Here is a 16,753-nt window from a genome sequence, read left to right on the forward strand (position 1 = left end):
TCTGCATTTGGTACCTGTTATTTCTGTTTTTTATGATTTAATCACACCTATAACTGAATTTTAAAAAGTCTGGGATGTTGAATAAATAAAACTTGAATTTGGAAGGTAGGAACTTAGAATTATTCATATCCCATTATCATTTTTCTTGACAAAAGTACAAATGAACTTAATGGCAAAGCAATGTTACCATTGAAGATTTTTAAAATATGGGAAAAGTGGCAGTATTTCATTGAACAAAATTCCTGTTGCAGTGTTTTCCAAGGTAGGCAGTTATAAGTCACCCTCTTGTCGTTTCATATTATGGGTAGTCCTCAAATTATGATCACAATTGAACCCAAAATTTCTGTTGCTAAGCAAGAGAGTTAAGTGATTTTTGCCCCATTTAAAGACCTTTCTTATCACAGTTTTTAAGTGAATCACTGCAGCTGTTAAGTTAGTAACACAGTTGTTAAATGAGTCTGGCTTCCCAATTGACTTTCCTTGTCAGAAGGTCACAAAAAGTGATCACACGGCCCCGGGAACACTGCAACCATCATGAGTCAGTTGTCAAGCATTTGAATTTTGATCACGTGACCATGGGGATGCTGAAACGGTCGTAAGTGTGAAAAATGATCGTAAGTCACTTTAGTGCTGTTGTAACTGAACGGTCATTAAATGAACTATTGTAAGCCGAGCAATACATTACTTGGAGTGCAATTTCAGTGCTTTAACTTTCTGGAAACATCTCTGTGTTTTTTTCTATTTCAATTATCTTTCTCCAATGTGTGCTTCAGAAATCCAGGCAAGACAGCTGATTTCTACCCTAAAAACTCAAAAAAGGACAACACAGCAAAAGGAGCTGGTAAAGACAACTTTTTATTATTATTGGCTTATAGGCTGGCAGGAAGGAGATAAAAACATCCTCTCTCTCTTCCAATTCACCAGTCATCTTTGGACAAAAATAGAGGGTCTGAGCCAGAAACGGCTCTTGAAAATCTGATACAAAAGTAGGGTGAGTGGTTGTGGGATCAGTCCGAGGCTCTACACAGCCCCTAGACCCTCTTTCACATCTCACCTGCCACAAGGGCACATTTGCACCAACCTCCCTAAAAGTAAAAAGGGCCCTGAAATTCTACTCCTGGAAATGGGGAGATTTATACATGTGGGAGAAAAGAAAACGAACAGCAGAATGGCATAGAACCCAAGCCCAGTTTGTGTGCAAAGGATTTTTTAAGACACTTAACTGGGGAGGAAAAAAAAGGGAGATGAAGATTGATTGGTGGTGGTAGTAGTGGCAGAGGCAGAGGCAGGGCATGATGGTAGAGCTATTTTTGTCAGGGTGTCTCTAGTGTTTCTGTCTTTGTGTGAGTCTGTTTTGTCAGGGTATGTCAGAAGCCCCTCTCAGAAGGGCTGCTCTAGCTAAGGCAGTGTTTTTCAACTGTGGAAAATTTAAGGTGTGTGGACTTCAGCCCCCAGATTTACCCAGTCAGCTGTGCCCATCTGTAGTGTGAAACTGAGGTTGCCCATTTTAAATTAAAGCTTGTGGAAGCAAAGGCCGGAGGACGGGAGGACAGAATTTGAACAGTATGGCTTGAGAGGAGCTCTGAACCCTGTCTACCGATTTTTGGTAGTGGAGGAAAATGGTGCCGAGACAGCAGGACCAACAGCCAGATCTATTAATATTTCCGATGCAGCTTCTGGAAGTCACTCGTATTCAGGCGTGGCCGAGGCAGGTCTCCAAACATCTCGGTGCCATCTGAAACCCGCAGCACCAGAGCTCTCATGCTGGCGGCAATCTTCTCGAGATCAGGAGACGAATGCTGCGGAGAGAGAAAAGGGACAACTGGTTTGCTTTTTCTCCCGCCATCTCCAAACTTCTTCGACTCCCCCTCTTGTTCCTGCTGTCACTGATCATGGGAAATCATGAGAAACCCACTATGAATCTGACTTCTCTTTCACCATTACGGGGAGCCCACGACTTACAACAGTTCATTTAGTGACCGTTCAAAGTTCCAATGGGACGTGGAACCATTTTTCACACTTATCACCGTTGCAGCATCCCCCATGGTCACATGGTCAAAATTCAGATACTTGGCGACTAACTCATATTTAAGACGGTTGAGTGTTTCCAGGATAAACCTTTTGCGACTGTGGGAAGTTACAACCGCATAGAAAAAAGTGACTTATGACTGGTTTTCACACTTATGATGATTGCAGCACCCCAAAGTCACATGAACAAAATTTGGTTGCTAGACAACAGGCATGTATATTTAAGATAGGTGTGTGTGTGTGATCTGATTGCCAGCTGTCACCTCAGCTGTCTGGGGAAAGTTTGAATTGTTTTAACAACTGTGTGATTCACTTAACAACTGCCGTGATTTGCGTAACTATGGCAAAAATAGTTGTGAAATTGGATGTGAGTTATTGCCTTGCTTAGCGATGGGAATTCTGGTCTTAAATGTGATCATAAGTCATGGACTGCCTATATGCCATTTTCCATTACCTGCTTGGAAGGATGAAAGCTTTAACGTGTTTCAGGAACTGCAGGCCACTTCTAATTTATCTCCAGAAACTGCTTTGAAGCCCTTTTTGTAAACTCTTTTCTTCCGAAGTGTTTATCTAACTGTAAGATTTCCCTTTTCGTCATTATACCTGTCTAAGTTTACCCATCATTTATGGGTAAACGATGTAGGGATCAGTTGAGAAAGAACAAATAAAGCCAAAAGTCTCAACTGAACTAGACACAATTAAATGGCCAAGACAGTAGAGAAAGAGCCAGCCCTTAGATCAGCGTTTCTTCCAAACTGAAGAAGAATGGACTTCAACTCCCAGAATTCTTAGAAATGGCTATGCTAGCTGTGAAATTCTTAGACTCCTTCTTAGAATAACAGAGTTGGAAGAGACCTTGGAGGACTTCTAGCCCAACCCTCTGCTTAGGCAGGAACTCCCACACCACTTCAGACAAATGGTTATACAACATCTTCTTAAAAACGTCCAGTGTTGGAGCATCCACAGCTTCTGGAGGCAGGTTGTTCCACTGATTAATTGTTCTAACACTCAGGAAATTTCTCCTTAGTTCTAGGTTGCTTCTCTCCCTGATTAGTTTCCACCCATTGCTTCTTGTGCTTTGGAGAATAACTTGACATATGGATATTAACTTCAAATTCCATATGCCTGAAAACTGCCAAGATTGGGAAGTTTTGCATTAGGCTGTTGCGTTGCTATGCATTTGCTATTCTAAACTACAAATGACTGAAAAATAAGAGAGTTTGATGGAGCCCAATGCTCTGCTCAGTCCAGGAACCCAAGTTAAAGCATGGCTGACAAAATTGCTTCCTGGCTTTTCTTTAAACTTTATCTAGTTCAGGGATCCCACAACCTCTTTGGGTATTGGCTTGAACTGTTTTTACTGTTAGAAATCGTCTTCTACACAATTCAGTCTGACTGTTTTGATCTGCCTTCCTGTAACTTGAGAGCATTTTCCTGCGTTGCATCCTTTGGGAGATGAAGAACAGATTTTTAACCTTTTTTTCTGTAAGGCATTCTTTCGGGTTCTAGCACAAATATACAATGTTCCCCCAGTTTTTCTCCAAAGATGTAATTCAGTCCCTGAGCAACTTCCTTTGATATGTTGCAAATTCCTAGTCTTCCTTAAAACGTGGCACCCAGAACTGCTAAATATACTGACGATTTTTAAACACAAGACTGCATCAAAATCGTACAATTTTTCACTTTTTAAAAAAAAGGGAATTTGTACCCCCCAAAAGAGCATAACATGTATTTTTTCAGGATCACAATCTCTTCCAAAAAATGAGGGAAATCCCTTCTGATGGCATCGCCGCCATCTCTTCTCATGCTGAAAAGACCAGCAGGGAAGTCGAGTCTCTGGTTGGGAAAATGATGCTTAAAAACGGTTAGAGTTTAATTCAGGCTCCACCCAATTTGTTCTCTACTTTCTGTCTGCAGACCGAGAGAGGCTCAGCCACAACAATCTCCCCCTCAAAGGATTTTATTACAGGTAGTCCTTGACTTATGACCACAATTGGGACCAGAATTTCCACCGCTAAGCAAAGCGATGGTGAAATGAATTGTGCCTGATTTATGACCTCCCCCCCCCACCCCCACCACAGTTGTCAAGCAAATCTCTTCAGTTAAGTGAAACATGTGGTTGTTAAATAAATCCAGCTTTCTTCACTGATTTTTATTTGTTGGAAGCTGGCTGGGAAAGTGGTAAGTGGTGATCATATGACCCTGGGACACTGCAATTGTTGTAAATAAATGCCGGTTTGACAGAATTTGGATCACTAACCATGGGAATGCTGGGGAGATTATAAGTGCGAGGACCAGCTGTAAGTCCTATTTTTCAGTGCCGCTGTAGCTCTGAACATTTGCTAAATGAATGGCTATAACTCGAGGACCACCTGCACTTTGTCAGGAAGGCTCCAATGACAGCCAAGGAAAAGGAAAGGGCCCCGATAGCTCCCCCCCCCCCGAGGATGGCCCCTCAAATTGGACATCCTTACTTTGACCCACCTTACTGTTCTCTTCGTCAGAGGATCGTATCTCTTGGCGTTGTTCTTTAAAGCCCCAGATGGGTACGGAGACAGGGAGGGATTTGGCATACTGATGGCTTGGGGGCGGAGGAGCTGTCTGTCCTGGAGCCTCCTCACTCAGACTCCCATCTGAGAAAAAGTGGGGATTTTTGGGGGGGGGGGAGGGGGGAAAAGCTTAGACCAACTGAGCAACATTTGAAAACAGCGAGCTGTGAGCATCCAAAGCCTGATCAAAAGCAGGATTGGCCTGGTTTAGATTAATCCCTTTCATTTTGTTGAATTACAACTTCCAGAATCATTAATCTTTGGCCACATTTGGATGAGACTACTGGGAGTTGCAATTCAACAATATTTAGAGCAGAGGTAGACAACCTCTTAAGGCAAAGGCACATCTGGAATTTTGACAGCATGTGGCAGATGTACTTTCACAACCAGAAACACTCATTTACAAAACACTCATTTACTAGGATGTTCTCTATCATGCCTTGATAAGCTCAAGGGGGATTCCTGCAAATAGATAACAAAGCAGCAGGCATTGTTGTGCAGCATGTTGTCTTCCTTTTTTCTTATGACAAGCCTCTTTCAAAAAGTGGGTAGCAATGGAAGGGTCTAGCAACACACCCGTGACAAGCTTCCTCAGATACCCCACCTCTCTCAACTTTATTCAAAAGAATTTCCAAGTGTGTACAAGAATTTTTGGCATAGATTATATCTTCTTGAGGATATTTTTTTATCAAATAATATTTGAAATGCTCATGTTTAGACCTGGCCAAGGCTACTCTCAATCAGCACTTCTCCATATTCTGTTTCCTGAAAATCCCAGGAAGCCAGAGATTGATTCCTCAGTAGTGCAACTTTTAATCTATAATTTAAAACTTCCTCTCACCCTGCAAGTGTCAATTCCAAAGAGAATATGGAAGATCTTGAAAAGACAAATGAAATGAAGCAATTCTTGGGGTTTCAAATACCACTCCAGTCAATTAATGAAGTTTCCATTTATGGCAGCCACCCTTAATCTGGCATCTTCCAATCATATTGCAACTACAGTTCCCAGAATTCCCAGCTTGTATGGCCAAAGATAGGAAAACCTGATTGATGGTTTGAATACTGTTAAATTGGAGATGGCTGTCATAACGAATTCAAGCTTCTAGCTTTTGAAAACTAAAAATGAAAAGTCAAGTGATAATATGCAGTATATACAAAAGTGTCAAATGTATAAACAGCAAGAAGTTATAACCTGTAATATACAAATTGTGGAGAGTGACAATATAAAGAAAAAGTTGAGGACAAGCTTTTCCAACAAAGTAAATTGGATCCACTTAACTATGCCTAGCAGTCTCATTAAAGACTAATTAGACCAAGCAATTAAGGGAGCCAACTGGGTAGAGGAGACAAAACTACACTTATTAGGTGAATCTTTACTTAATTATCCTTCATATTTATATCCTTTCTCCAAGGAACAGACAAAGGAGTTCCCCCTTTCTTTCTCTTCTCTCAACAAATTTGCAAAGTATACCAGACTAGCCAAAGTCATTCAATGAATGGCTTCTTTTTTTTAACCCTCTTGGCCACTAAAACTATGCTTGCTACAGCACAGGTAGTTGCAGGCTCCAATTGGGGTCAGTCAACCAAAGAATCAAACGTTTTGTCTTCAGAGCTTCTGAACTCGTGCTGGAGCCCATCTTCAGGGAACTTCTCCCTACCAGAATGTGTGTTGTTTTGTGTGTGGTAAATATAATGCTTGTTATAAGTGGTTTTTTAGATGTTGATTGGGGTGTGTTGTTGGCTGGCTTTTAAGTCATTAGCTGTTGTTTACTTGTGCTGCCCAGCCCTCGCCTTCTAAGTACTTGATAGGCTGGTGGTAAATCAACACTCCTGTTGACAGACAAGAGGCCTGTTTCCCAGGCTTCAATCACTTCCCGGCTGTTTTTGTGCCTGTTTGTCCAACAATCTTAGTGGCTGCAAAATTGAAAGTGTCTCCTTGTTCATGGCAATGTGAGGCTTCCAATGAGTTTGGGTCTCCTTGTCTGACTGCTTGCTTGTACTCTTGTAATCTGGTGATTAGCTCCCTCCCAGTTTGTCCTACATAGTCAGAGGGGCAATCCATGCAGAGGATTTGGTAGATTACATTGGAAGTATCACCCACGTCAAAGCAATCATTGGTCTTTTATCTTGTCCATGGTAGGGAGAGAAACGAAGAAAAAAAAAGTACAAGACCAAACACATGGCGTATCTTGCCACACATTAAAAACATTTAGGAAGCTGTAGAATGCAGCTTCTGAGAGCTGCAAGTGGGAATCACACACTGCCCAGAGGTTACCCTATGAGGACAAATTATGCATTGTAAAGATCGCTCGGAGGTGGGAGATACTTCCAATGTAATCTACAAAATCCCACGCATGTATTGCCCCTCTGACTATGTAGGACAGACTCGGGGGAAGCTAATCACCAGACTGCAAAAACATAAGCGAGCCGTTGGACAAGGAGACCCGAACTCACTGGCATCCTTACACTGCCATGAACAAGGAAACACATTCAACTTTGCAGTTACTAAAATTGTTGGATGAGCAGGAACAAAAACAGCCAGGGAAGGGATTGAAGCCTGGAAAACAGGCCCCTTGTCAGTAAATAGGAGTGTTCATTGACCATCAGCCTATCAAATACTGGTGGTATGAGCTACAATAGTACAGTGGTTAGAGTGCAGTACTGCAGACTACTTCTGCTGATTGCCAGATGCCTGCAATTTGGCAATTCAAATCTCATCAGGCTCAAGGTTGACTCAGCCTTCCAAGGTGGGTAAAATGAGGATCCAATTTGTTGTGGGCAATATCTGACTCTGTAACCACTTAAGAGAGGGCTGTAAAGCATTGTAAAGTTTTATATAAGTGCTATTGCTACTGCTACTTAGAAGGCGAGAGCTGAGCAGCACAAACAAATGAAGGCTAATGACTTAAAAGCCAGCCTTTAAACGCACATAAAAAGCCACTTTCAACAGGCACTATTAATACCACACATAGAAGAACACACACTCTGCTAGAGAGATATTCTCTGAAGATGGGCTCCAGCATGAATCCAAAAGCTCGGAAGACAAAACCTTTGATCCTGGTGACCGGCCCAGATTGGATCCTGCAACATTACCCTGGGACACATATATTTGCTTTAATTTGTGAGTACAGATAGTTCTCTATTTACAATTCATTTACTGTTTGTTCAAAGTTACAATGACACTGAAAAAAATGACTTACGACTGTTTTCATATTTATGACCATTGCAGCCTTCATGGTCACGTGATCAAAATTCAGGCACTTGGCAAATGACTCATACTTATGACAGTTGCAGTATCCTGGGATTATGGGATCACCTTTTGTGACCTTCTTACAAGCAAAGTAAAGCCAGATTCACTTAACAACTGCAGTGATTCACTTAATAACTGTGGTAAGAAAGGTCATAAAATGGGACCTTCCGGTTTGAGCTTCTTTGGCGACAGACTGAAACCTCGTCTCTCCGAGGCTTCGATCCGTGCTCACCGCTGGAGCGCCCCGAGTTGGCTGGTTTTGGGGCTAAGACACCGCATAGAGGTGGCGAAGAGGCGGGAGACTGCCTGCAGGGTTGAAGAGAGCTGCATCTCTCCTCCCCAATTGGCCATTACTCCCTTTCCCGAAGGCGGTTGTAGCGGTGGTTAGAAATGGCCACCACAAAGAAGAACTCGACCGGAAAAGAATGTGCAGGAGGAAGATAAGAAGAGAAAATTTTGGTTGACCGGGTCAAACAGCAAAAGCAACAAATAAGGTACCCTGGAATTTAAACTTAACAACATTGTTCCCAAAGAAGATTTTGAAGCTGCAAAGGAGAGAGAGAAGGGAAAGGATTAGGGTTTTTCTTCTTCCCTTATACTGATTGCTAAGAGACTTAAGCAAGAAATTGAAAAAAAATCCACTTTGACATTAATAGGTATCTAAGCTGAAAATAAAAGTCAAAGGGATAATAAAGATTTCTGGACATTTAAAAGTTTTTAAAAGCAGGAAAGGAGAAAAAAAAAGAATAAAATGGTAGGATCTGCAAAAATGGAGAAGACTGCCTGGAATTAAGGAATGGAATTGTAATTAAAAGGAACTTACAGTGAAATTTTAACAAGATTCCTCAGAGATACATTTTAATTGAAACTTGGTAACAAAATAATAGAACCCCAGGAAGAGAAAGTGGAAAAAAGAAGCAAGTAGAAACAGCCTTGGATTATTTGGTGATTTTTAGTTTTTGCATCTAGATAACTAAAATTAACCGGGTGGTTGTTTAAAAGTTTTAAAAATGGTATCACTCTTAGAAGAACTGAAAATGGAATTTAAAAAATGGAAAGAAGATGCACAGGAAGGGAGAAGTTCTTTTGGCTTCGTGTTTCATTTTTTAGAAATGGAGATCTGGAACTATGAGAAGCAACAAGAAACGCTTGCAGAACAGGAAGATTGGGACAAAGAAGAAGCCATCTTTAATGATCAAATAATTTTAAATGGGGGGAAAAAGAAAAGGGGGGAAAGAGAGTGAAAGGTTTAAGACTAGAAAAAACAACCTAAAGAAGAACAATTTGAAAGATAAGTGTAATATTAGAAAGCAACAGAAGAGGGGATTACAGATGAGAGAGTTAGAAGTAGAGAGACGAGGGAGTAAAAAGGGGAGGGAGAAGAAGAGGGGGAAGAAGGCAAGGAAAAGAAGTTGTAAAAAACAAACAAGAAATGGAGAAACAGAGAAAAGATATAAGGATTGTAACCATAAGCTTGTTTAGAGATAATGGGTGAAAATTTAATTGCAAAAGGGATTCTGCAAAGGTAAATAAGATAGCATTGTTATATTACAAATAGAAATAATTTTAGAAAATATGATGATGGATAAAATATTTACTGTAATGTAGTGGGATGTTTGTTAATAAATAAATGAATTAAAATGATTGAGAGAATTAAAAGGGAACATTTTTAATTATTAGTAATGATTTATAAAAATATAAGTGAGAAATATGGGAAAAAAAAGAATTAACTATGGAAAGTTTATAAATGTTCCCAAGGAAGTATGATATTTAATTGAAAAGAAATGTTAAAGATGTTAAGATTTTAATGCATATTAATGATAGAATTGAATTGGAATGGAATGTGCATTTTATTTACATATATATATATACATATATATTTCTTTTTAAGAATATAGTCTCTATTTTAAGAATGTACCCAGCAGAACTCGATTTGAAGTTATGTATTATATTGAATGCTATAATCTTAAAGGTATACATTGAAGCTTAAATAAGAGTTTGAATGGATAAAATTAAAGGATATAAAGGTGTCATACTCTAATTGGTAACTACAGGGAAAAATTTGTTTAATAAGAAAAGATAATGTGAAATTGAAACAGGACAGACAAAAGTATAAATATAATGATTTGAATTGAGATGAGATAATTAAAACAAAGTTGAGAAAATTAAAAGAGGGGAAAAACTATGTAGAAAATATAAAATGGTAATAAGATATGGAATAGAATATAAAAATGAGCATGAAATTGAGTCTTGTGTCTGTATGAAGAAGTGATAACCTGGGACCATGCTATTTTCAAAAAAGATGTTTTATTTGTATTTTGTTTTTGTGAAAACCCAAATAAAATCCCCCCCCACAAAAAAGGTCATAAAATTCACTTAACAATTGTCTCATTTAGCAACAGACATTTTGGGCTCAGTTGTGGTTGTAGGTCGAGGACTACCTGCAATTGAACATCACTGGGCTTGTCAAGAAGATCCTCAACAACGAAAGAGGATTTCATGGAAGAAGCTGAAACCAAAAATTCACAGGTGGTTTGGACTGATTCAGTAGACCTGGATCATTCTGAGAAGGGAGGATTACCTATTCCGCAGGCAGAACAGGGAAAAACGCAAAAGGATTAGCTGGGCTCAGTGTTTTCTCTCTTACAATGCTACTCCACTCACCGTCAGTGCTTTCCACATCAGAATCAAAAAAAGGCTCATAATCTTGGCTTGGAGAATCTTCGTCCATCACAAACAGACCTAGAAATTGATAGTTATCTTAAAATATAGAATGACAGTGGCTGCCCATACAAGATCCCTCATGACACACCCCGGTCCCTCAACATAAATGTTCATTATCATGTCAGGTGAATGGAACTACTGCCTTTCTCATAACATCATTTTTTTTAGAATTAAGCTTTTTGTATCCAAAAATAATACCATCACAGTTGGAAGATATCAACAAGTTTGTATGCATTCCAAGGTTTTCTAAAGAGAGCACAAGTAATGGTGTTGTGTGTGTGTGTTTTTGAAACAAAGGTCACTCCTGAGGGAAGGCAGGAATATGTCAAAATAGAGACACAGAGCACAGCTATTGTGTCCTACTCTTATGTCCTCCAGTTTACTTATAAACTTATTGTCATCCAGCACATCTGCAGGTCCTCCACTGCTGACGCTGCTAAGAGCATTCAGGCCAACTGACTAAGACTGAAATCTGGCTGCAGCCTGCAGGAAATTAATTGTGCTCCACAAGATAAGATTCAGTGACTCAAAATGGAGACATGGGACAATGTACTTTGCAAGCTGCAGACCAACAAACCTCTTCACACAAGCCAACAACCTCGGCTAGTATCAAATGGATTCTCCTAAACCGGGAAGCTAAAAATCATCTTTCTAAGTTCTTCAGGCTTCACTTGGGACAGTTGTGTGCATTGAACAACAGCAAGAGAGGCTAAAGGTTCAGAGGGCAAAGTACAAAGAAACACCCAACATACAGCCACTTGATGCAGTAGCTAAGACTAGAAGCCCTCAAAGTATTCCATCTTCTTTTTCAGCTGTGCACTCACAACTGGCTTCTACTCCAATCTCGTTCCATAGAATGAGTGAAATGCCTTTAAGAATTCTGAGAATTCTCAAATTAAGCTACATGAAATGGTTCTCAGCACCTGAAAAAGTGGTATCTAAATGTAATTTATTACAACTATAAAACTGATACAAATTATTGGGACTATATAAATTCACATACTTAAAATAGCTGTGCTGTATTTTTTAAAATACAAAACTAATTTGAAATATTAAACTTCCATATATCAACCTATCAATGAGATATTCAGCTGAGGCTTGGCTCTGAGCTGCAGCAGATAAATATTGGGCCTTTTTGGCAGAAGATCTCCGATCATGGAACACTCATTCATCTAGTTTCATTTTGTTCCCAAAATGAAATTGCTCTCCATTTTTATTAAAAAATTGCTTTTTCAGGGGACCTTTAAATGATATTATTTCATTTTTTCCCCTTTCAAGCTCTGACAATTGATTATTCTGCTTCCCTTCCATTGGTTTATTAGCTATAATAAAATTACCCTGTTAATTTTTTTTTTGCTTATTGATTTGCAAGTCCTTTTTAACAGAAAAATAAAATATGAAGGCCAAAAAGGAGGGAGAGAGACGAATACAAGGGATTATGCATAATCGTGTATTCGCTTCATTCTCAAACTGCTACCCACTGTTCTGTCAAACCTAATACCTTGAGATGTGCCTTCTCACTTCAGCAGAGGCAAGTTTTGTCACAACTGTAATGACAGAAAAGGAAAAGTGCTACTAGTGCACAGTTAGTGTGTATCCTGCTAAAGAATGTGATGTGAAGCTAGTGCCTTCAGGCATGTTACTAAGCCTTAACCCAATGTGGCTTTTCTTATTATACAAGTCTACACTGTTTGTTCTAAAACTATGTTTAAGCAAGTCAAACTTTTGTGCAATGTATGAATCAAGTTACTTTTCTTAACAAATCCAGTTAAAATACAGGTAGTTTTCAACATGCAGCAGATCATTTAGTGACCGTTAAAAGTTACAATGGCACTGAAAAATGTGACATACTACCATTTTTCATTGTTACCACCTTTGCAGCATCCCCATGATCATGCTATCAAAATTCAGATGCTTGGCCACTGGTTCATATTTAAGACTGTTACTGTTTCCCAAGGTCATGTGATCACTTTTTGTGACCTTCTGACAAGCAAAGTCAATGGGGAAACAAGATTCACTTACCAATCAGGTTACTAATTTAACAACTGCAGTGATTCACTTAACAATTGTGGCATGTAAGGTTGTAAAATGGGACAAAACTCACTTAAATGTCTCATTTAACAGAACATTTTGAGCTCAATTATGGTTGTAAGTTGAGAACTACCTGTATCGTTCACTACACTCTTTTAATATTTATTGTGGACCTACATTCAGGCCTCTGGTGGTTGGATTTTAACACCCCGGGGTCTTCTATCCAGATGCTGGCTCGCAGGTCCTGGGAGTTAAAGTCTGACACATCTGGAGAATAACTGAGTGGGACTTGTTATAGAACTTTTTAAAAAAAGCAGTGCATATCAACAGCCATAGGTCTCTCTCTCTCTCTCCCTCTTTGCCTGGGGTATCAAACTGGTGGCCCATGGGCAGGATGTGTCTCGTGCAGGCCAGACCCACTCTAGCCCCACGAATGGGAAAAACAGCATGAAAAGTGATGTGGTGGCATGCTCTATGCTGTAATTTCCACAGTATTGTCCAAGCCTGGCTTTTCAAGTAAAGCTTTGGGGTAAGCAGCCCACTGGGTTGATATTTGACATATATTTATTGCAGACTACTTGAAATTATTTATAGAAAAACAAGCTATAAACGCCAACTTGTTGTGCAGAGACCTACCAGTAGTGTCACTAGGAGGTTCTCTTCCACTGGGTTGTTCCAGTTCAGTCAATGTATTTCTATCACCTTCATCATCTTCATCTTCATGTTCTTGGCCTCCCGAAGCCTGAGGCAGACCTCCTTGGAAGGCTGGCGTCCTATGTGGGGCAGGTTCATCTGGAGCATAAGTAGGAGGGTAACTTTGGGAATAGGATCCTTGTGGGGGAGGTGGATGAGGGTTTGAGGGAGGGCGGGCAGCATAGGTAAAAGCAGTGGTTTTATGAACCACTGCAATATCTTCGAGGTAACTTTGAACGGCATCTGCTAGAGCCCCACTCCCATGCTGCGCATAGCTGTAGTTGCCAGGTGGTGGTGCCCGGAAAGCAGTGAGCAAAACAATTTCATTGCCTGTTTTACGCCGGTATTGTTCTGCTGCAGCCACCAAGGCTACCCAATTTTCTTTATGATTATCTACCATATCTGTCATCCTGCAGTCAAACAAAACAAGGAGATTAAACCATTGCACAGTGGAACTCATTCATAGTTAAAAAAACGAGCCCATGAAAATAATATTCACAGGAAGAAAACAAACACCTGTTTCTAAGCGACACAAATACCGCACTGCAACAGGCATTCCAAATTCACAAAGACAGCTTCTGCTGCCTATGGCTGTTTATGCCCCGTCAAAAAGCAAACTACTTTTAGTCAATTTGCCTAACCAATTAATCAGCTGTATGTCACAGCCCAGGTTTGCCTTGGGGCACTTTTATGAGAGACCAGGAATGTATAGAAGGCCAAGAAACCTGGACTGCCTCAGAGAGGGAATTCAGCTTAGCAACGTAATCAGGGCCTGAATTCAGAATACCTGGAGCAGGAGTTAAAAAGAAAAAGTTAAGAAGCCGCCATGAAGAGCCTGTATGAGAAGCAAGAGAAACCACAGCACACCTGGAAGAGCCAAAGAAGCGGGACCCCTCTGGCTTCTTTCATGGAGAGAAGCAGCCAGATCAAGAGCTTGCAAGAAGCAAGCAAGCAAGCAAACCACGATTGTGTGCAGGGCAGAAAGTGGGGTTCAAACAATCAAGACCGCTCTGGAAAAGAGCATGCACGGGCTGTGGGGTACAGAGGCGGCTATGCAGGGAGGAAAGCCCCCCTTTCCAACGGGGCAGAGCTAAAAAGGGCACAAAAGCAAGTGATACAGCCCTGAGATAAAAACAAGGGGGTGGACACATACCGACAGACAGACAGACAGCACTGTGAGGAAGAAGAGACGCCCCACCACCCACCCACCCGGCACATATCTTTCCTTTCTCTCCCCAGTCCCCCGAGCAGGGCTCCAAAAGGAAGCGGCGGGAGGGGAGGGTGACGCATATTACCTTCTCCTACCTCTTCTTTTTTCCCCCCTCGCTTAAGCAGCGGAGACCCGTTCCCTCCCAGCCCCCTTGGGGGTCAGCAGCCGGAATCCTGACCTCTCACCTTTAACCCTTCCCAGGACACTTATGCCGCCCCCTCCTCCTCCTTTTCTAAACAACAACCGCCCCCTCCCCTTCCCACCCCCAAGGCTCCGCCCCCTCCTCCTCCTCCTTTTCTAAACAACAACCGCCACCTCCCCCTCCCCACCCCCAAGGCTCCGCCTCCTCCGACCGCCCTCATAAGACATGAGACCAGCGCCCACACACTGCCCTTTTCAAAGATGGAGGGCGGGGAACAAAGGAGGGCGTGTGGGGGAAGCAGGAAAGGGGTTGAGAACGCCGATTAGCCTTCTTATGCCCGATCCAAAGATGGCAGCGGAAGGGGGAGCTTTTCCTCGTACGCATGCGTGTGGTTGTTTATGAAACCCAGTTCACATTAAATATTAAATTCATTCATTTATTTATTTAATTTTATATTTTGAGGGCTATCAAAATCCGAATGGCGGCGAAGAGATACCGATAATTCTAGAGAGGGCATATTAGAAGAGAGAGAGAAAGCTATATGTGACTGTGAATTTAGTAGGAAAACCGCCGAACTTTGTATAAGCAAGAGACGAGAGCGGGACTCAAGATACCCACGTGAAAGTGGAAGAATCTCAAGTTTAAAAGAATCTGTTTAAATTTAAAACATGGCACTCTCGCGCAGAATTTCAGCACTCGATTTAAACCGTATCCGCCAGGAGTCACTAGCGGATTGCTACAGGAAAGGCGACTAAAAAACCCTGCACATTCCTAAGAAATTGTTGCCATGTTGCTGATATTCTAAAGAACAGCAGGTGACAGCAAAGAGACAGAAGCTTCTAGGCCAACGTTTATCAATCTTGGCTACTTGAGGATTTGTGGACTTCAACTCCCAGAATTCTACACAATTTAAAGTGGTCAAGATTGATAAAACGTGCTCTAAGCCAAGGGTCTCCAACCTTGGCAACTTTAAGACTTGTGGACTTCAACTCCCAGAATTCCTCAGCCAGCAAAGGAATTCTGGGAGTTGAAGTCCACGCGTCTTAAAGTTGCCAGGTCTGGAGACCCCTGCTCTACTTGCTGCCACCGCCTGGTCAGACTTGGGAGTCCTTCGTTGCTCATTCTGGAGACTGAGATCGCTCCGTGCTTGCCTTATTTTACCTAATCTTATTATTGTTATTATTCTGATTTATTTGCTTGGTTATGTGAGCAGTAGATAGTCACTGAGAACTGGGCGGCATTTATTAGGATTCCTTGTACAGCCAGCCAGATATTTAGACTGGATTCGGCATTTTTGTCCACCCATTCATCCTTCGCAAGAATCTAGGATAGGTATGTCTTGTTTGATGGCGCTTAGCAGAAAAAATATATACTGAATCACCATCAGCATCAAACACTTCTGCTTCTAGAATACGATGCTATCGAGCAGAGTTTTACAACTTCATCTTCCAAGTATAGTATGTGAATTTCACCTCCCAGAACACCCTAGCCAACATGGCCACTTTCTTACGAATTCTGGGAGTTGAAGTTTCAGAAAGCACCCCACTCGGAAACTCTGCTCTTAAAAAGTTTGCAAGTGATTTGTCATTTGATAGAAAGTGAGAAGGATTCACTTTCTCTCTTCTACAAGATTAATTTCATATATGATTATTTCATTCAATAAAATCCCCTTGCTTGGAGTGCGTCCTTTGGTAATAATTGCAAGATAAGCTTCAAATAATTAACGGGCATAATTCTCTTGGTAATAATTTAGTGGCATTACTCTCCCCCCAATATCCACTCTTGGTATTGTTTAAAAGGCTCCCAACCACTTATCCTGGTCGGACCCTAATTTAGCTTCTGAGGCCAAAATCACCCTGATGTTTTCATGTGCAGCCTCCCTAGTTAAATCATAAAATATGTTTTCTATTTCATGCCTTATTAAAGTTCTTCGAATGTGTAAACATTCCTTAACCGGTGCATAATTATTTAATATTACTTGCACACCAGCGACAAAGTCATGTTTAAAGATCCAGTCATTTTGACCTTTCCAAAGATGGCGCCAAAAGCTCCACTTGCGTTTTCAAACAAGACATCCCCGTTCCAAGCTTGAGGTTTTTTTTCCGCGCCAGAAACCATGATGACGT

At 41.0% G+C, this 16,753-nt stretch overlaps 1 protein-coding gene across 4 annotated transcripts; it reads right to left on the reverse strand.

Moving 5' to 3' along the window:
• Nucleotides 1-838: 838 nt before the first annotated feature.
• On the reverse strand, nucleotides 839-14,817 carry AKT1S1 (AKT1 substrate 1). Of its 4 annotated transcripts, none has more exons than XM_026712086.2 (5): nucleotides 14,429-14,817; nucleotides 13,219-13,685; nucleotides 10,492-10,569; nucleotides 4,513-4,661; nucleotides 839-1,799 (listed from the first exon to the last, which is right to left on the reverse strand). In XM_026712086.2, the coding sequence occupies exons 1-5, from the start codon at nucleotides 14,563-14,565 to the stop codon at nucleotides 1,656-1,658; spliced, it is 975 nt and encodes a 324-aa protein (XP_026567871.2). In that variant the 5' UTR covers nucleotides 14,566-14,817; the 3' UTR covers nucleotides 839-1,655. The 4 variants fall into 4 exon arrangements, with proteins under 4 accessions (XP_026567871.2, XP_026567872.1, XP_026567874.1 ...); XM_026712087.2 differs by having other exon boundaries at nucleotides 14,571-14,792; XM_026712089.2 differs by having other exon boundaries at nucleotides 14,581-14,774.
• Between the last annotated feature and the right edge of the window lie 1,936 nt (nucleotides 14,818-16,753).

This window comes from Pseudonaja textilis, chromosome Z, assembly GCF_049901715.1.
Source record: "Pseudonaja textilis isolate UNSWEBS1 chromosome Z, rPseTex1.2, whole genome shotgun sequence".
Lineage (NCBI taxonomy): Eukaryota > Metazoa > Chordata > Lepidosauria > Squamata > Elapidae > Pseudonaja > Pseudonaja textilis.

Bases quoted from the DNA above. Each gene is read 5' to 3' on its own strand.
- AKT1S1 (XM_026712086.2), bottom strand. From the start codon at position 14,565: ATGCGTCACCCTCCCCTCCCGCCGCTTCCTTTTGGAGCCCTGCTCGGG. The intron at 13,686-14,428 runs GTATGTGTCCAC...GTTTGACTGCAG, and splicing joins TGCTGTCTGTCTGTCTGTCG to GATGACAGATATGGTAGATA. The intron at 10,570-13,218 runs GTAGGTCTCTGC...ATCAATTTCTAG, and splicing joins ACCTCCTAGTGACACTACTG to GTCTGTTTGTGATGGACGAA.